This window comes from Rhipicephalus microplus, chromosome X, assembly GCF_043290135.1.
Source record: "Rhipicephalus microplus isolate Deutch F79 chromosome X, USDA_Rmic, whole genome shotgun sequence".
NCBI classification, from domain to species: domain Eukaryota; kingdom Metazoa; phylum Arthropoda; class Arachnida; order Ixodida; family Ixodidae; genus Rhipicephalus; species Rhipicephalus microplus.
The window spans coordinates 33,755,085-33,775,756 of record NC_134710.1 but is presented as its reverse complement, the minus strand read 5'-3'; the positions used below and the strand labels follow the sequence as shown (position 1 = coordinate 33,775,756).

The 20,672-nt window shown below is 47.5% G+C and overlaps 1 protein-coding gene across 1 annotated transcript in view; it reads right to left on the bottom strand.

The window, feature by feature from the left end:
• Positions 1–2,060: 2,060 nt before the first annotated feature.
• LOC119177370 (neuropeptide F receptor-like) overlaps positions 2,061–20,672 on the bottom strand; it is a 440,672-nt gene continuing 422,060 nt past the window's right edge. The window contains exon 7 of the mRNA XM_075876179.1: positions 2,061–7,519. Within this exon, the coding sequence (XP_075732294.1) occupies positions 6,353–7,510 (1,158 nt within the window). The 5' untranslated portion in view covers positions 7,511–7,519 and the 3' untranslated portion in view covers positions 2,061–6,352. The remainder of the gene's footprint in view (positions 7,520–20,672) is intronic.

Below are 20,672 nucleotides of genomic sequence, written 5' to 3'. Positions count from 1 at the left end.
CGAATCAACTTGCTACCCACTATGGTCTCGTGAGCGATCAGAATCATCATCATCAAAATATTTAAAGTGGTCTCTGGGATTTTTCAGAAACCGCCTCTGAAGGACTGAGATGAATGATTAAAAGCCACTGAGTAGCAAGTTTGCAAACGCGAAAACTCTTTAGTGTGAAATCTAGTCTAAAACACGAATACAAATTTGCGAGACACAAAATTTCGACGGTTCAATGGGACAGGCCGATGTATTTTGAGTGGTTATGGGTTGCCTGATACAACGACTCCAATGACAGAGAAAGAGAAACGAAAAAAAAAAACTATACGAATGGTGAAGCTTGCGTGCGAAAATTCATTGATGTCTAAAGTTAGGCCACATGACGACCTCGTGAAAGGCATCTTTTTTATATATATATACGTGTAGAGAGCACTTACCAGGACGACAGGACGACTACACACAACCTGCAACATCATGAAGGCTGCTTCGGAAGTTCGTGTTTTTCTTGCTTGGATGAAACCTCGAATGTGAAAGAAAGCACGTGCCATCATTTAAAGCGATGGTTTCAATCAACCATCAATTCTAATAATGCCTATTTTTTATTTTATTTTATTTAACTTTTTGGTAGTATGCGGAATACTTCACTGGTAAAAAACGCCATCTTAAAATGAAACATGTTTTTAGGCCTCATAAAAAAGCAACTACAAAGTTGTGGCATGCGGGCACCTTTCTTCATCATTGTTTTTGCTGGATGTTATCAATATTTTACCGTCCCCCTTCCAAACTAGCGCACTAAAATTGATATAAGTGAGACATTTTCACACAAAAGGAAACAGTAAACTGCTGGCATTGATTCGCTAAACAACAGAAGCCGAGTTTACAGAGCATTTCACTCATAATTTCTACTGGTTGGCTATATTTCTTTACAACACGTCCCTGATTATCCCTTGTAGTACGTTTGTTTTCAGTGCGTGTGAATATTGACGCTGCTACTTCGATGCTAGTGCTGCAGCGCGTCTTCTTCTCATTTGTAGTTGTCGTTAGACGAGGCTGGAATTGCGCCGAGCTAAAATTCTCCATGGACGCGTCCTAGTGGGAGGTGAAATATTTGGCCGGTTAGTCTATAATATTTGCCAGAAAATCAAGTGTATCGAAACCCGCTACACACTTTATGAGTTTGGCTATTAAAGAAATACCGAAGTTCAAACCGTGGTAATTGTAGCAGGAGAAATATATATTAGAACGTGGGTGAGATATGCTCACTTCCCAGAGATAATTTAGAAGACGCCCCTCTCCTAAAATTACCGGCAGCACACTCATCACCTTTTAAGGAAACATGTCAGGAAATTCGACTGAGTGCGTCCCTGGCAAAAGTGAGATGGTTCTGTGGTTGGCAAAAGGACATAACATTGACAAATGTATGCATCCTTCCCATGTGCACCGGGAAAATGTGTATATCAAATATATATATATATATATATATATATATATATATATGTTTCTCGTCAGAAGATCAATGATTCTCATTGGAATTATTTAACGGAAAATTCATCAGTGAGTGGTGTGGCCTATGTGAATTAAACCTTTAAACCTCATGCAACTTCGAGAAATATTTTATAGTTAAGCGATAATGAGTGTGGTAGTTCGAAACAACTGGAAGCCGATGGCAGAGATATCCGTGTGCCACGGGCCACCGTTATTTGAGTGGTTGCAGGACACTCAAAAACAGAAATGTACTCTTGTGAAGCGAGCAAATTCCACTCAAAGCAAAACAAAACTGGAGGTCGGCGAGGGGGGTGGGGGCAGACCCTATAATGACAGTTCCCTGTGGCTCGAGGCTTCAGGACCTTAACCTATTAATTGAGTGTTGCGTTGTTTACCCATAAAAAAAAACCCGCGTTCAAGCAGTCGCCAGAGGAAAAAGACTTCACTTACCCTTCGATTCTATTGACGGAATTCGCTTATCGGTACTCATGCTCGACGTTGCAGGCGAAGACAAAGTGCATGCAGTGACCCCTGTTTTGTGTGATGGTAAAGACAGCTGGAAAACAGTGGACTATAAAAGGCATGCATGGCAACAAAGAGTTCATGCATTTATTTCGCTCTGTTTATTTATTTGAGACATTCATACAAGATGGGTACCTTGTTACAAGTTTGATATAAGATATACTCAAAGGATGGCACTGTGAGCTGTACAAACTGATAATGAGAGAAGCACTAGTCTAGTCTAGAAACGGGAAGCACGGGTAGATGCAGGGCTTCCGCGCAAAGCAACTTGAAAAAGCTGGGTAGATGCAGTGTAAAAAAAGAGAGGGGGTTGGATGGTTGAAATCAAAGCTTTCGTGATGAAAGAATAACAATGAAAATTTTCTATCTCGTTAACTGTGTGTCAAAGTTTGTTATGATTCAGAAACACTCCTCGATTCGTTGGGCCAGTATCCACGAGTAGTTAACGTTAGAAGTTGAACGGTAAACAGAAATTAAAAAGCGAGTGCTTACATTATGTGATTCTTGTGTCGTCCTTGCTCACATTTTTTTTTTGTATTAGGCTTTCTGACAACAGCAGCAACTTTGCAATGCAAAGGATGAACGGAAATGAAGAGTGATGGATGTCGAGCGATGATACTACGAAGCGCTAAGGATATGCTGTAGAACGGGTATTCTATCGGTACCCATACTAGCCGAGATTTTGACACGATGCAGACATAAATAGCGGGGCATATACTATGTATATACAGTTGAGGGTACTGAAAAAATAAAGTATAAAAATAGCGGCACACGCACGGCTAGTGTGCGCCGAGGAAAAGCGAGATCACTTGGCAATATCTACAGAGATGTGCCACTTGCCATCATCAGTTATAGGCCAACCTGAAAGGCAACCGGTTAAAACCATCCACGGTCGCTGCTCTGTGACCTCCCAGGAGCCAGGCGTGCAGTTCACTGATTGGCGCGAAGTCTTATTTACATATTTTACTTCCGCGTTCAGTCAGCCTGGTGGGAGCCAAAACCACTTGACCACACCACGCGTATATTATTATACTGTAGAGAAAACACCAGCGGCGCGATTACACAAAACTTTGGGGAGCTGCACACCCAAGGGAATTCAAGAAAGCGCTGAAGCAATCGTGTATGGGGAAATAAAAAAGGATGAATAGCAGGTGACGCAACACGTGGAATTCAAGACACGATCAGAGGAGAGCCTGTGGCTTATACATGCATCAGAAATGGCTTGAAAATGGACGCGCGAACACTGCTGAGCTTGCTTTGTATGATGAAACGGGAAGCTTTAACAGGCATTTCGGCGTGGCGGGTTGCTTGTGCATCAAAAGAATGAACGTCGCTTGCGAGTGATTGTATGATTCCGGTGGACCCAGCCTATTAGTGCAACTAAAACATGAATCTTTTGTAATCACCTAAAGCTGCGTGCTTAAAATGAAAATCGACACAATGTCCAGTTGAAAAGATGGTAGGGGTAGGGGGAAGACAAAGTAGTAGCTAAATTCAAGAAAAAAAACATGCTGAAAGCCGGGCACCGTCTGTAAAAACTAGGCGAAGAGATAGATGCCTTTCACCTTAAATCACAAGAAAAGACCCTCAATTGTGCGCGCAAAAGAAAGCGAAATATTACGTCACATTTTATCGCGCGAGAGAAAATAACTTTTCTCCCGCGCAAAAATTAATTCATAGCACCGAATGAGAGGGTTTTTTTTTTGTACGCTTAATGCACCCATTCACTCGGAAATCTTGCTAAGACATCGGAAGTGGGCGCATAGCTCGCAGAATATGTATGATCCCTTTAATCTTTCGTTTTTTTCTGAAAAGTATGCCCTAAATGTGTAAACTTATTCTTTTTTTAGCTGACAGAATGATAAAGCAGTATAATGTATGCGAAATCGTCAAGGGCTTTGTCATTGCCGTGGTATAAATCTGACACTTCCGTTATTATGTGTTTAGAAATTAGTATAGGTTGAAGTTCAGAAGTTTCGAAAAAGAGAGACATAAAAGAATGGCTCTAAATAGTCTATGTAAGCAAACATATTATTTAGGCAGTGCCAACTTGACAATATGGTCATACGTTTAGAAAATAATTTCATGCCTGCTAGTAAAAATAAGAAATTATACTTCAATGAACAAAGTTCTCTATATTTCTACTTGCGTGATTGTATGACTATCGACTCCAAATTTATGGGCCTACCTGCTCAGCCAGAATAAGAAAATGTGTATGCTGTTATGTTCTTTTTATTACACTTCCACTCCGCTCCTTGACACGTTTTGAAGCTAATATTATATAAATAAATAAATAAATTCAACAGCACGGGCGTTTGATGGCACTCGAGTGCACAGGTAGGCTGCGAATTTTCAAGCGAGTTGTGCACAGCTGTATAAAGAACGCACTTTACACCAACAAAGAAGGTACGCTTTAGAAAGTATACACCAACAGAGAAGGTACGCTTTAGGAACTCCGACGTTACTTTGCGCTGATGGAAGTGGCTGACTTAAATTACTGTCTCTGAGCATCCCCCCAGAACGCATGCAGAGGAGGATAGAGCTAAACGTGGCGCCAAACTGCCCTTCAGCACGAGGTGCGTGGTCTGCGCCACATCCAATTACATCCAACATTAAACACGTTGAATCCGCTGAAAGAAGCACATCCTGCCTAGAGAACAGAAGAAACTTGTATCGCGTTCATTCAGGCTGAACAAACTCCCACGTTAGTTTGGGGCTGCTGCACATAGGCGCAGAGCTTGAGCCGTGAGCTAGTTCTACTTTATATACGTTGCCACCCGCAAAAACGGCGTGACGTTCTTTCGTCTCACAAAACACACATTAAAAAAATCCGCAGGACCAACGCGAGGCGTATACACTAACGACCCGTCGATGACGCATCGCGCGCGTACCTCAATTGACGCACTCTGCCGACAGTTACGAAGGTGCAGGCGCGCCTGTCGCTAACGTGCCCGCACCGTACCGCCATCAGCTCTGCGCGTGCTCAATCGTGTCGCGTGAAAGCACGAAAGTAAGCGCGATATGGAGAACGAACTTTCCGCAATCGAGCATGAGCGCACGCGTCGGTCGCGTGCGTCCGCTGTATGACGCGCCAGTCGCCGACTGAGCGAAGAAGGCGGCTCCTGCTTCTCGGACGCTGTGGAGAAGTCCGAGAATATGAGATGCTAGGAAGTAATCAAAAAACACTCTTGATCATGACTCGTAAAGTCAGCAGCTGCTGCCGTCCGACGACGTGTTAAGTGCGCACGCGACCGCTGCTGTACCGTATAAGTAAATCTAAGTAGGTCACATCGAGGCCTTTTGCTTGGGCATTTGCATTAATCTCATGAGTGTTTTCCTTTGTCGAGTGGACATCACTTTTTCTGCTTCATAATTCCTCTTCTGTTTTCTTTATTGTTCTGTAAAATAGACGCAGTCTATGAGCCTACAAATCGGCTCATGCACGCCGCCTCTCCATTTTCTTTAAAAAGGGCAAGTTTACGTGCAGCCGTACTCCGAAAACTCGCCCTGCGATTGGGGATAGCAGTTGGGTAGAGTGCGCACTTAACTGCAAGCAAAAACGATTCGGTCAGAAGAGCATCCATAGTGCAGCCAGTGAACAACCCTGGGCCTCTTTACACACTAACTTGGTGGCTGAGTGTACCGTGCTCACAATTCCCATTTTACCTAGCTCAGCTGCGGCTAAAAATGAGATGGACACAACGTGGACGATGTTACATCAAGGACAACCGACATCGTTATCTCTGAAAGCTTCTCGTGAGTTCACTGGACTTATAAGCGACGACGCGTTTGTAAGCAATGAAGTTACACAATGAATTTACACAGCAGCATACTTATTCTTTGAATGATGGCAATTTCATGCAAATCGCTCGAATAGGGTGATGTGGATGGGTAAAATACATGACCGGCACTGGACGCGAGTGATTTTTTTTTCCAAAAAGTGTAATTCATGGCGAAGCCGGCTTGCTGCACAGAACTGCTGTAAATATGTGCCCAGCAATTGGTGCAGCGCCTCGTGTAAAGTTGACGGCAAGTGTCGGCTGAATAAAATCTCAAGAGAGACAGGAAAACGAGAGCAAAGCATTCACCAATTGTCCAACGAAGCAATGCACATTGCCGCTTTCACGTTTTGCTCAGCCGGTAGCGGCACGGGACATCGGAATCTATTCACCGTCCATTGCGTAAAGTTGAGCGCAGATAGCAGTTTACGCCCACATCAAAAGCGTCCGTGCAATGTGGAGGGTTCCGCGATGTCGCGCACTTCCACGGCGCGTTATCAATGCCTCGAGAAGCAGGTGAGTGAGGCCTAGACCGACGACGCGGCCGACGAGCGGCGCCGGTAACCTAGCGGGACGCGTCATAAGCGGCTCTTGTCGACGGTGACGGCCGTGCGGCTGTTGTCGTCCATTGAGGTGTGTAGGTTGTTCTCGCTGTTGGAGGCGCGCAGCGTGCTGAAGACGAGCCCAACGCGGTTGCGCACTCCCAGCAGCTCTCGGCGGATGTTGGTGTTGAGCCAGCCGTACATGATGGGGTTCGTGGTGGCGCTGCTCATGGCGATCATGTGGCAAACAGCAAAGATGAGATACAGCCTTTGCGGCGAGATGCCCTCCAGGTGAAAGTCGGTCAGCAGGTTCATGGCATTCCAAGGTAGCCAGGATATGGCGAACACGACAGAAACATTGAGCAGCACCATGGTGGCCCGCCGGTTGCGGCGTAGTTCGCGTTGCAGGCGCTCCGAGTAGCCGCGCTTGTCAGGCGCCGCGGTCGAGGCTCCCGGCGTCGAGGCGGCCGAGCAGCTCAAGTGCGACTTGATGCGGAAATGCGTGACCACGAGTGCCGTGGTGGGTATGACGAACTGTATGAGCAGGGTGACCAGGGTATAGAGCTGCTTGGCACCAGGCGAGGGCCACTGTTCGACGCACTTCTCGTACATATATCGGCGCGACAAGCCCACCTTCTGGAGGCTCTGCGACAGGCACATGGGCAGCGACAGCGCCACCGAGAAGATCCAGATGGCGGCCATGTACCAGGCTACCCGGCGGCGGCTGTCCTCTGGCCGCTGCACGTTCACGGCCACCACGGTCTGGTGGCGGTCGAACGCGATGGCCGACACGGTGGCCGCCGACACGAAGACGGTGGCACTCTGGAAGCAGGGCACCAGCTTGCAGAGTAGCTCACCCAGCGGCCAGGTCTTGCGCGTCAGCGAGTACACCGTGAAGGGCATGCAGAAGAGGCACAGCGCCGTGTCCGAGATGCTCAGGTTGACCACGAACAAGTTGCGGTTGGTGCGCACCTTGGCGTGCGACAGGATCACGCCGGACACCAACAGGTTGCAAAAGACGCCCGAAGTGATGAGAAACACGTACGCAGCCACGATGCCGGCCTCGGTGGAACCCGAAAAGACGCGGTCGCTGCGGTAGTGCTGCTGCAGGATGTCCAGCGCCCGGCCGAGGCTGAAGTTGAAGGCGCCCGAGTACAGCGTCAGGTTCAGATCGGCCATGCTGCTCAGGTTCATGGCGCCAACCTGCGAAGGCGGAATCTCGTTAGCTTGCTTCAGCAAATGTCATTCACACTTTCATTACCTCAGGTAATCACCTTACGAACATAAGCTATAAAAAACGAATACCCTCTAGGCATAGGCGTACGTACTTGAACGGGGCAAATAGGGGAGCTTGGCAAATTTCTTTTTATGCTCATCCCCGGAAGAGAATAAACCCGGTGACGATTGACGAGACATGGTTTACGCTGATGGTGTCAAGTGTTAGAAAAAAGGGCTAATTGCTATAAACTGTAGTTTAGCATCACCAGTGCATCTTAGTTGTAAAAACAATTTACTGACATGGTGTAGGAACACTGGCACCCATATGTTGAAAGACTAGAAAATATTTCAAAATTCAGTTGCTAGGAGTGTTCGAATACTGACGAGGTGCTTTCCTTAAAATATATCCCTGCAGTTTGAAAGTTTTCTTTAGTGATTACCCTTCGTCTCTGTGTTTCAACCAATTTTTGTTGTGCTTCAACACAGAAACATGCGCAGAAAACGCATAATAGGAGCTACTAGACCTAATAGTATCTTATACGATTTCTTAAATACACTCCAGGAAGGAAAAAATATTTGTGTTCTTTTAGTAAATTACCCTTTAACAATACCAAAAGCACCTCTCTTGCCACAAGAAGCAGTTTGGTAAGTAAGACTGGGCGCAAAAAAGAAAAGCGACGCCACCGTGATGTTCTGGCACTGCCTTGCCATGACGTCATAGATAATAATTACATCTGTTAGGGTGTAAACGCAATTGTTAATGAGAAACAATTAAGGGCGTTGTGTTCTAAATGAACAAAGGCTTAACACAGGAAGTTTCAGCAATCTGCATTCACCGAATGTATATAGACGAAATACGCAAAGCGTGTTTTCAATTCATAACGTCGCGCTGATGTTCACGAGCTGTAGTTCATAAATTATGTTTCGGCATTCTAGTTTCCTTCTTAATATTCATATTTGAGGGCGAAAATAAAGACAAAAGAGTATTCAGAGAATAGTTTATCAGTGTAAACTGCGTCAGTTTCACATGACCTCACAAAACGGCTCTCCTTTTTCGTTTCTTGCTTTATAGATGCGTGACTGAATCCCGCGAACGTATGTACATCATATGTACTATCAGCGTCAAATGAAACTCGAACAGCGGCAAGCCTTCGCGATGCTATAGAGCGCGCCTTCAAGTTATCACAACTGACAGGCGCGCGCATTAGCGCAGAGCTGCCGAACAGTACGCGCGTGCCTATCAACGGTGACAACTGGACGGCGCGCACTACACTGTCACGAATGCTTGCCGCTGTTCGAGTTTCCTTTGACGCTGGTAGCACTGAATACGAAGGGTCAACCCCCCCCCCCCCCCCCAAAAAAAAACCTATTTTGTTTGGTTCATTTATTTCTTGGTTGTTTATTCTTGACCTAGGCGCTCGGTGTACGCACGCGTCGATCAGCTGAAAATGAGCATATAACTGCTATAATGTAAAACGACAGCCAGAATAAATAGTCAAACCGCAATGCAGTCGATCGCAATGCGCTGTCTTTCCATGTTAGGTGGGGCACCATGTGACCATCCTCCACTATAAAAAAGTCACAGCTTTGCCACAAAGGCGAAGAAATTAACGCGATAACAACAAATTGGGAGGTCGCGCGCAGAATGGCAAGCAGATCTAAACGTGCCCCGCGTTCCTCACGCACAAATGGCGTACGGAACGTACTCACAGGTACAGATGAACGCGAATAATCTTCTCCGCTGTTACTTCGCGCTTTTTGAAAAGCGCGCCCTTTTCGCAAACGGAGGCTGTGCAACGATTGCAGTGACCTTTGTGCGCCCGGTAACTACAACAGAATCGTTCCGGTTCAAGCCCAACGCCAGCCAAGACGTATGATCCTCCCCACCGGGAGATAAGGGCGCGCGAGAGATCATCCACTCCCTTTCTCTCCGCGGGCCAAAGTACGCGTGAAAATGAGAACCACCACTCGCTCATTGCGCCATCTTGCTGGTGATGCCCCCCCCCCCCCTGAGATGCCCGCCAACAGCGGTAAGTGGTAGATATGAATAGCTTTCTGTTCGAACGTTATAGGCGGTACCTCTCGGAGGCTTAGTAGTTAACGCCTCGCATTCACGACGCGGACGTCCCACGTTCAATTCCGCGCGCCGGAGCTTTTTTCCTGAAATGTTTTCGTCTTTCTTGCGTTTTCACATATATAGATACGTATACATATACGGTGCATGAAGTCTAGCCGAGAGTGTCCATATAATTGCTATCACAATAAACGAGAAAGCATTGAATCTCGGCCGCAAAGTATTAAGCAGGTGTGACACGCAACCACCACGTTTGCTTCGTGGTTATGTACGTTGCTCGACTGCGGACCTGAAGGTAGCGGGATCGAATTCCGTGGCCGAATTTTGATGGAGGCGAAGCGCCAGAGGCACATGAACCTATATTTAGGGGCACGTTAAGAAAAATCATTTGGTGAAAAAAATTGGCTAAGGCGCTCTTATATTCACATGATATATCGTTGTTTTAAGACGTAAAGCTTAATTATTTAATTAGGTGTGACACTTACAATGGTAACTCATCAGAGGGGCCGCTGTGTATCAGATACTTTTCGCTTGCGGTTGGTCGTACACGTCTCGTGCTTTATTAGGCACGGGTGTTAACATCGCAATCTGCTCCCAACTAATATAAGAGGCATCATACCCGTGCATTGCAAGATTTGCGAATGCCGACGAGATTTCGTCAGTGTGTTGATGGTGGGGAGAGAGCATAGAAGACCGGGACGAAAGATTATCGAAGCTTTCCATATTAATTTGAACCTTCAGTTCTACTCGCTGCCGATGAACTCCAATATTTTACTAGCATGTGACAGCGCCTTCCAAACTCCTTGTTAAAAGGGGGGGGGGGGGGGGGGGAGGGCGACTGCGCGTTCTAGGATGTCATTGCATAACATTTGATTTTTTACGCATGGGCGGCCGAGCTCTATAGAATACGTTTGTAATATTCTCAAGTTGTAAGGCCAGCCTTAGTGCTGTGCGTTTCTTTTCTTCGTGCTCACGTCATTAACTTGCTGGAACTTTCACACTCTCATCCTTTTCTAGCTCTCCCAGAAAACCACAGCATACGCTGAAGCATACGCCTGTGGTTTTCTGGGAGAGCTGGAAAATTATGAGGGTGTGAAGGTTCCAGCAAGTTAATGAGGTGAGCACAAAGCATGTGCTGTGGGAGTGCCCGGCACAGTACAGACACACTAACACCACGACCATTTCGCCGAAGCTTCATGAGGCTCTGCGGAGCCCCCGTTCTCGACGACCAAACCTGGGCGACACAGCACGCCCGTGAGGCGGCGTCGAGGCAAGCCCTTGACGTCCTCTCATGGGAGACCGAGGCCCGGCCACCTAAACCTGCTGGTTTCTTACAATAAAATTTATTCCTCCTCCTCACACAAAACCACGCAAGTCATTTTAAAGAATTACATTATACGCGGTTTTCCTACCGATTTTGCCAGATAATGTACATATCTGAGTGTATTTTTTACTGCCGTTTTAGGATGGCTTAAACATTTAAATGGTTATGCAAACCATATATGATCGCCTTTATTGTTTCAGCGCATAACGTTAACTGATCGACAAAATGTGGGATGATATCACCTCCTTTGTAGCCGTTCTCGCGTAATGGCGCCTGCGAGATGTAGTCAGCGTAGTCAGCTTTGTCGCCAGAAGCGAGAGCTGACGCTGCGCTCATGCGCTAGCGCCAGTGGCGCCATCTGGTGGAAGCAAGGTTACGTCAGGGCATGAACATTGAAGCTCATCCCCTGTTTTCTTTTTCTTTTTTTGCGGGAGTTTGGGGGTGATGGCAAGTCAGTGACATATATATATATATATATATATATATATATATATATATATATATATATATATATATATATATATATATATATATATATATATATTCAGCAGGAAGTTCAAGGGGTCTGGTACGTATAAAGAACACAAGCGAGTACACGTACGAAAGAGCAATACTTTTATGCCAACGTTTCAGCCGTGGCACGGCCTTCGTCAGGGAATATATATATATATATATATATATATATATGTCGCGGAGATATCCAAATTACCCTACGAAGTGTCATCATCGGGGACTCAATCATGCGGTACGTCCACACTCACTTCAGCCCGAACGACTCATCGACGCCGTGCTTCATCTCATATGGTGGCGCTATGTTTTCGGACATTCCGGCGCTACTTGAGTACCTGCCTTACCGGGTGGACACGCTGTTTCTGCATGTGGGCACCACGGACATCCTGAAGACGAGCTCTTCAAGATCACTGGACTCGTTGAGGGAGGCCTTGAAGCGAATGAGGCAGATGCGCCCGAACATCAAGACACTGCATCTTAGTCTGCCACTACCTCGCGCACCCAATCGCCGACGGCGGGACTCGAACTGGCGATCAATGAATCGGTTTAATATGAAGGTGCCGCGATTCAGCAGAGAGGCCCGCCGTCTCTGCCACTACGGGTTGTTGGGAGCAGGCGTCTATTACGTCAAACATGGTTTCTCAACACTCCCGCTGCGCCGCTTCCTGGCTGCTGACGGCTTACATGCAAGCTTCGAGGGAGTTGCGCTGCTGGCACAGCACACGAGGGTGCAGCTGCGATGGACGTCGGCGGCATGGAGATCGGCGGCAATCGCTTGCACGGACAACTCCAGTGCCAAGCCCCCTTAACGACAAGGAGCCGAGCGACACACAGAGCCATCCAGGGCACCAGCAGTGACGATGTCGCCACTACCACCAGCGAGGCCATCAAGCCAGCGGTTCCCGCCAGTGAGTCAGAGATCGGCGGCAACGGCTTGCACGGCAAACTCCAGTGCCAAACCCACTCAACAACAGGGAGCCGAGGGACACAAGGAGCCATCGAGGGTCCCAGCAGTGATGACGTCGCCACTCCCACCAGCGAGGCCTTACAACACCAGGCGGACAAATGCGGCGAAGACCAAGGCGGCGGCTTCCAAATGACACGGGGAAACAAAAGGTACGGGCAGTCTTAAACACGCATGGTCTCACTCATTTCTATCGATTAGGAAAATCATTGAAAAGCGGGTGCAATACGAAAAACACGCGGAACAACTAACCAATTATCTATCTCACAAAATTGCACCTAAGGGCCTGCACCTAGCCTGCAACCCTTCAATGTCTACACTAAGTGAAGCAGAAAGGGGGAAGTGGGAAAAAATATTACTAGAAGCGTCCTTGCAACTGACTCGGGTCATTGCGGACCATAGTGAGCGTAAGGCCGCCGAATACAGTGTCACGGAGGCCACGCAGAAATTGGTATCTAATCTCGGAGAGCATGAGGCAAGAGAACTGGAAAGATATGAACTAAAAGAGAGAGGAGAAAATTCAGTAGTAAAAGATAGAAAATTCAAGCGGGACTGCAGTAGCTCCACTGCTCTGCAACAGAAAAATAGGAATGAGGCCGTACAAGCACGCCAGGGACCATCCGTACCACAACCTAACTTTGAGGAGAAAAATGGGAACTCAAAACTACAGTGCGATTCTAATCAAAACATCCTTACTCTCGAATATGACGCTGACACTCCCGTGCCACGTGATAGCCAAGATCAGCCGAAAACTTATGAGAAAACACTGAAATTACTATCAAACCGGCTGATAAAGGGGGCTGCATAGTAATTCTAAACACGTCGGACTACTTAAAGGAAGGGGAACGACAGCTATCAGACACAAAATTCTACAAAGAACTTCCAACTGACCCGACTCCCGAATTTGAAAGGGAGATAAAAGTAACCCTAAACAATCTCCGCCGGGATGAGAAAATTACCGGCAAAATGTTAAAAGCAATGTTACCGGCCCATTCTGTTCCCGTTCGATTTTATTTGCTCCCCAAAATACACAAGGCAGGTAATCCGGGACGTCCGATAGTATCCAGTAACAGCACATCAACAGAAAATATATCAGAATTCATCAATTCCTTAATAAAAACATCCCCCCAAATTTTCCCTATTACCTAAAGGACACAAACCACTTCATCTGCGAAACTTCTAGTCTCGACATCCCAGGCGGCAGTTTTCTGGTGACCATGGACGTCTGCTCACTGTACACCAACATACCCCACCATGACGGAATAGCGGCTATGGTTTCTGAATATTGTCACGGGGTCGTGACGTGGCCGAAGACAGGAGACTTCGCGTTGGGATTTAACTGTTTATTTGGGCGAACCTGTGTTCGGTAAACGGAAAGTCCAATTACAGCAGCAGTCTCGCACAGATAACACTCTCGGACTGATAGCGGTGAACGGAGCGTCGGCCTACGATCAACAACTGACAAGCGGCGAAGCGTGTCGGCATTTATACTCTTGACGTCGAATGTTCTAGCGTTATCGCTGGCGGTGGCGTAGGTTCCAGAACAATCTGTACCGTTCGCACAGTGGGCGTGATCTTATCGAAATGATCTACTACAGTCCGGAACCTTCTCGAAAACTGCAGGTGCGGTTTGCGCTGAGAATCATGTGGTGTTTTGGGACGATAACAAAAACTTGGGAAATGGAACGTGGCATTGCCCCCCTCTCAAAAAAGGCATCGTCCCGATGCTTTAACTAAAGATGAAGGTACAATAATAATGCAAGAAAGTACAATGAATAAATTACGATACAACAATAATACAAAAACACTGTTTCAGTTTGTTAGCGCGCATGAAACGGCTTGAGGCGCGCGACATGCACGACTTCAGGTCGCGATCGACGTCGTTGAGAGTTCGTGATGCCGTCGGGAACAACCTCGTAATCAAGTGGGCCGAGACGTCGAACCACCCTGTACGGTCCGAAGTACCGTCGCAGAAGCTTTTCACTTAGTCCACGTCGGCGTATCGGCGTCCACACCCAAACACGTTCACCGGGCTGGTATTCCACGAAGCGTCGTCGAAGGTTGTAACGGTGGCTGTCGGTCGTCTGTTGATTCTTGATACGGAGACGCGCAAGTTGTCGGGCTTCTTCGGCGCGTTGAAGGTAGTCGCTCACAACGAGGTTTTCTTCGTCGGTGACGTGGGGTAACATGGCATCGAGCGTCGTTGCCGGGCTCCTTCCGTAGACCAATTTGTATGGAGATATCTGTGTCGTCTCCTGCATCGCCGTGTTGTATGCGAAGGTCACATACGGAAGAATGGCGTCCCACGTCTTGTGTTCGACATCGACGTACATTGACAGAATGTCGGCGATCGTCTTGTTAAGCCGCTCGGTGAGGCCGTTGGTCTGTGAGTGGTACGCTGTCGTCCGGTGGTGGTTTGTTTGGCTGTATGCGAAGATCGCTTGAGTTAAGTCGGCAGTGAATGTGGTTCTTCTGTCGGTGATAAGGAGCTCCGGGGCGCCGTGACGTAGGACGATATTTTCGACGAAGAACTTAGCTACCTCGGATGCACAGCCTTTTGGCAGGGCTTTTGTCTCGGCGTACAGGTGACGTAGTCGGTAGCTACCACGATCCACTTGTTTCCGAAAGCCGACGTCGGGAACGGCCCCAGTAGGTCCATACCAATCTGCTGGAAAGGTCGGCAAGGTGGATCAATTGGATACAGAAGTCCCGCTGGCCTTGTCGGCAGTGTCTTGCGTCGCTGACAGTCCCGGCATGTCCTCACATAACGAGTGACGTCGGTAGTAAGACGTGGCCAGTAGTACCTTTCTTGTATCCTCGCGAGCGTGCGAGAAGCACCGAGGTGCCCTGCCGTCGGATCGTCGTGCAGGGCCTGCAGGAGTTCTGGTCGCAGAGCTGAAGGCACCACAAGGAGGTACTTAGCTCGAAGCGGTGAAAATTTTTTCTTTTGTAGAAGACCGTTTCGTAGAAAAAACGACGCAAGTGCGCGCTTGAATACCTTCGGGATTTCGGCGGTCCTGCCTTCGAGGTATTCTATTAGGGTCTTAAGTTCCGGGTCGGCCCGCTGTCGTTCAGCGAAGTCGTCGGTAGTTATCGTTCCCAAGAAGTAGTCGTCATCCGGGTCGTCGGGTAGCGGTTGGTCGACAGGCGCACGAGAGAGGCAGTTGGCGTCGGAGTGTTTTTTGCCGGACTTGTAAATGACAGTAATGTCATATTCTTGAAGTCTCAGGCTCCATCGTGCGAGGCGACCTGAAGGGTCCTTCAAGGTGGCTAGCCAACACAAGGTGTGGTGGTCGCTCACAACTTTGAAGGGCCTGCCGTAGAGGTAGGGGCGAAATTTCGACGTAGCCCAGATGATGGCGAGGCACTCCTTTTCTGTTGTGGAATAATTTGCTTCTGCTTTGGATAGCGATCGGCTGGCGTAACTAATAACCCTTTCAAGTCCGTCAGCCGTCTGCACAAGAACGGCGCCAAGACCTACGCTGCTTGCGTCAGTGTGTATTTCTGTCTCGGCGAATTCGTCGAAATGGGCAAGTAGCGGAGGCGTCTGGAGGCGATGTTTAAGCTCCTGGAAAGCGTGTTCCTGTGGCGTTTTCCACTTGAACTCCACGTCGGCCTTGGTAAGGTTAGTGAGAGGATCGGCGATGTGGGCAAAGTTTTTCACGAACCGCCTATAATAGGCGCACAGGCCCAGAAATCGGCGTACGGCTTTCTTGTCAGTCGGCGGCGGGAAATCGGCGATGGCGGCTGTTTTCCGTGGATCGCGACGAACTCCAGACTTGCTGATAACGTGCCCCAGAAACAAGAGCTCCTCATACGCAAATATGCACTTTTCTGGCTTCAGTGTGAGTCCGGAAGTCTTGATGGCTTGAAGTACAGCTTCAAGGCGCCGAAGATGCTCTTCAAAACTCGAGGAAAACACGACGACGTCGTCCAAGTACACAAGGCAAGTCTGCCACTTCAATCCTGCCAGTACTGTATCCATAACGCGTTGAAAAGTTGCAGGCGCTGAGCAAAGGCCGAAGGGCATCACCTTAAACTCGAAGAGGCCGTCCGGTGTTATAAACGCCGTCTTCTCTCGGTCTCTTTCGTCGACTTCGATTTGCCAATAGCCAGTCTTGAGGTCCATTGACGAAAAGTACTTGGCGTTATGGAGCCGATAAAGTGCGTCGTCTATTCGTGGGAGAGGATACACGTCCTTTCTTGTGATTTTGTTCAGGCGGCGATAATCGACGCAGAAACGTAGGGTTCCATCCTTTTTCTTCACATACATCACGGGGGATGCCCATGGACTCTTGGACGGCTGGATAATGTCATCCCACAGCATTTCATCAACTTGTCTCTTTATGGCCTCACGTTCTTGCGTCGAAACCCTGTACGGACTCTGACGGAGTGGTCTGGCATTTTCTTCGGTTATGATTCGATGTTTCGTGATTGGGGTTTGCCGAATTTTCGATGATGACGAAAAGCAATATTCGTATTGCAGGAGCAGGGCCTTGAGCTGTTCTTGCTTATCGTTCGGAAGTCTGGGATTGACGTCGAAAGCTATGGGAGGGGCTTGGTTCCTCTGAGCAGGTTCCGCAGAATCGGCGAGGGCGAAAGCACTGGTGGCTTCGACAATTTCTTCGATGTATGCGACCGTTGTTCCTTTGTTCACATGTTTGCACTCATTGCTGAAATTCGTGAGCTTAACCGTTTCTTTGCGTCCCCGCAGCTCTGCAATTCCTCTTGCGACGCAAATATTTCGGGTGACCAACAGACTCTGACCAACAGATGCTGTAAAATCTGACTCATCAACTAGTGTAAGTGGCGCGGTACTCTATACACTTCTTGAACTTGTACTAAATTATAATCATTTTGAGTTCAATGGCAAGCATTTCCTTCAGGTCAGTGGCACTGCAATGGGCACGAAAATGGCCCCAAACTTCGCGAGCACCTTTATGGCTTCACTTGAAATCCCATTCATTGAGAGACGCACCTTGAAACCTTTCTACTACAGAAGATACTTAGACGACATCTTTATGATATGGAACCATGATGAGGGAAGTCTTTTCTGCTTCATAGAGGATTTTAACAAGTGCCACCCGTCAATAAATTTCACGCACAAAATTTCCAAAACTAGCATTAATTTTTGGACGTCACTGTCACGGTCGAAAATGACCGCTTGTCATCAAACCTTTACAAAAAGCCTACAGACCGTCAAATGTACCTACATTTCAACAGCAGCCACCCAAAGCATTGCAAAACAGGTATTCCATATTCTCAGGCCTACCGGTACCGAAGAATATGCACCAATATGCGGGAATTTGACAGACACGTGGAACACCTAAAGCATTCTTTATTGAAACAAAATTATCGGGAAGACATTATTGACGATGCCATACTACGTGCTCGCAACGTGAACAGGAATGATATTATTAAGGGACCAAACAGAGTATCTAAAACGACTTCCCAAGCGAACCTTGTACTAACTTACTCCTCATCAGCGCCACGAATCAACAACATACTGTCCCGCCATTTCAACATAATCAGGCAAAGCAAAGGACTAACTTCTATCTTCGCGAAGCCACCTCACGTGGTGTACCGCCGGGATAAAAATCTGAAGGACATTCTTGTCAGAGCAAAAACAACCACCCCCAAATTTCAATCAGGGTGCCATCCCTGCGGAAAAGCTCGATGAAAGGTATGCCCACAGATGGTCACAACACGTGAATCCAAAGCGAACTTTTCGGATTTCAAAGTCTGCATAATTGAAAGCCTTAATTGTGACTCCAGTAACGTAATATACATGCTACATTGCAACATCTGCGGACAAAAATATATCGGCCAAACAGACACGCCATTTCGGCTGTGGTTCAATAATCACCGGTACCACGCCACTTCACTGCCGAAGCTACCTTTATCTAGACATCTGCGCCTGCCAAACCACAGTTTTTAAAATATCAGCGTAACTCTTTTGCAGTCCGGTTTCTCAAACAGACGAGAGCACGAACAGCGTGAGGCATATTTTATTTTCAAATTTCGAACATTAGTAGCCGGCATCAACGAGGACCCCGGTAAACTCAACTGCCTCCGAAAAGTAAGCCAGGAGGAAGTTGGTGACAAAGATTGATAGCTGGAGACCATGCTTTTTTCTGACTGACTCGTACGTGTATACTGTCCATTCTTGTTTTCGTTTTTTCTTCATTCATTTTTTCTTTTCTTCCTTTTTCCACATGCACATACAAAGTGTTTTCGTTCGGCTACCACTTGATGACCATTGAAGGGAAACGGACGAAGATTAAAGGTAAAAAGAGCCCCTTCCTTTACGCACGCCGCATGCCGACCGACCCATTACGGGGAAACCCTTTCTTTACGCACGCCGTCACGGACCCTCCCGGCACCGCGGCGACAATCTTGGGTGGCCCGACACACATCGAGAACTGAACAGCACGTGATAAGAAACGTATGTGGACGTACACGGACAGTTGGTTTCGTTCTCAGTGTTGACAGTGGTTTTTCCTCTTTTTTACTTTCTTTCTTTTCTTTCTTTTTCTTTTTTTTCTCCCCCCCTTTTTTTCAGTTCCCTCTCACTCTCGCAAACATGTTTCAAGGCGAGAGGGACGCGGCAGCAACGAAGTTTGGAAATTCGTGTCAGTATAAGTCATCCCCTGATGAAGGGAGGACCCCTCCCGAAACTGTTGGGAAATAAATATATTTATCCTTGTTGACAACGCTCCCGTTGTGCCATATCCCATACATGTGTATATATATATATATATATATATATATATATATTGATATATTTGTATATATATATATATATATATATATATATATATTCATATATATATATCTATATTTTTTTTTTCATCGCGGCGACGCCGCATTTACGGTACCTTGTATGTGATGTGTTATTTTGTGTGTGTGTTTTTAGTGCACTTACTTCAAAGATTGCGCCAGGGGCTCGCCATTATGTAAAAGCTGTCAACCAATGTTCGAGTGTGCATTGTACGACGTCCATGAGCTGCATCCGTGTGTTTCATGAGCGCGGCTCTCGCGAGATCCAAACAAAGGAAACTCAAAGAACTGTCACATGAAGTAGCATGATGTAATAAAGTGGAGTGCATAGACATGTTTCTCAGGAGGTGCTAGTTTAGCCCAGTGCGTAGAAGAAGCGTTGAAACGCTCCTGCCAATGTTCGTCTTATCATGGTAGCGCTCTGGGCATCTGAGCGTGGCGTAATACCTGTAGGTTTAAAAATCCCACCGAGAATGCGTTTTTTTGCAATTTATTTTTCTGTACGTTTTGTTTTGATGCCAACTGCCGAGGCTACGTTAAGACGGGAGCGAGAGCTTACAGGGATCGAGGGTGACGTAGCGTGGCAGCGATGCCCTTACGTAGCCCGTGTTGCGGGGCAGCGATTCTTTGCCCGCTCTGCTTCATCAACGCACGACCGTCACCTAGAGTTGCGGCCAATGAGAATGTAAGCACCATTTCGCTAGAACAGGCGTTCATTGCTGCTGTCGCATCAAAAGATCGCTCAGACTACCAAAACAGAACCACCAGCAGTACAAAAAGTCACGCTTCACTGACGCGCGCGCTAATGACCCACCATAACCAAGTACATATCTCTGGCCACGCTCCAGAGAATACGAAATCAGCAATATGAGCGTCGGTGGGCGGGTCAAGACTTGAGGTTGTGCCGGATGGGAGTGGCAAGAGAGTCGCCCCGTCAGAAATGACGTCGCGGCATCACAATGGCGTACAGATATGGGCAATTAGCGTGGACGAGGTCATTTGTTGGACATCGATCCGGAAGATTGCTGGCTTCACAAAATGCCGGTTCCATTGCAGGGACACACACGCAGGCCACAATGTCACCGTTACAGGCAGTGATTCTTTGAGCTCGGGGCACAAACGCCCCGCTTACTGAACGCACGCATCTATCTCGACCCTCTTTTCTTTTTCCTTCTGAGAAATGCGGTGATAAGCGAGCAAAAAGAACCCTGTGTACGCGCGGGCAAGAAAGCCGCTGGTCAAAATGGCACGTTAGCGCAGTGGTCGGTACCCTTTAATGGGCCATTTCTTAGCAGGCGCGGCAGCTTCCTTGAACGCATTTTTCTCTCGATGCACGCGTGTTTACGTGGGAAATGCGGGAAAGGGCACGTCTTCATCCCCATTTTGCGTTCCCCGGCCTCGTGCGAAGGTCGTTCACGAGACCGCGTGATCCCATCTCCCGAATATGAAAGTGCTGGAAGCGAGGGAAATAATCCTATTCAGTTTA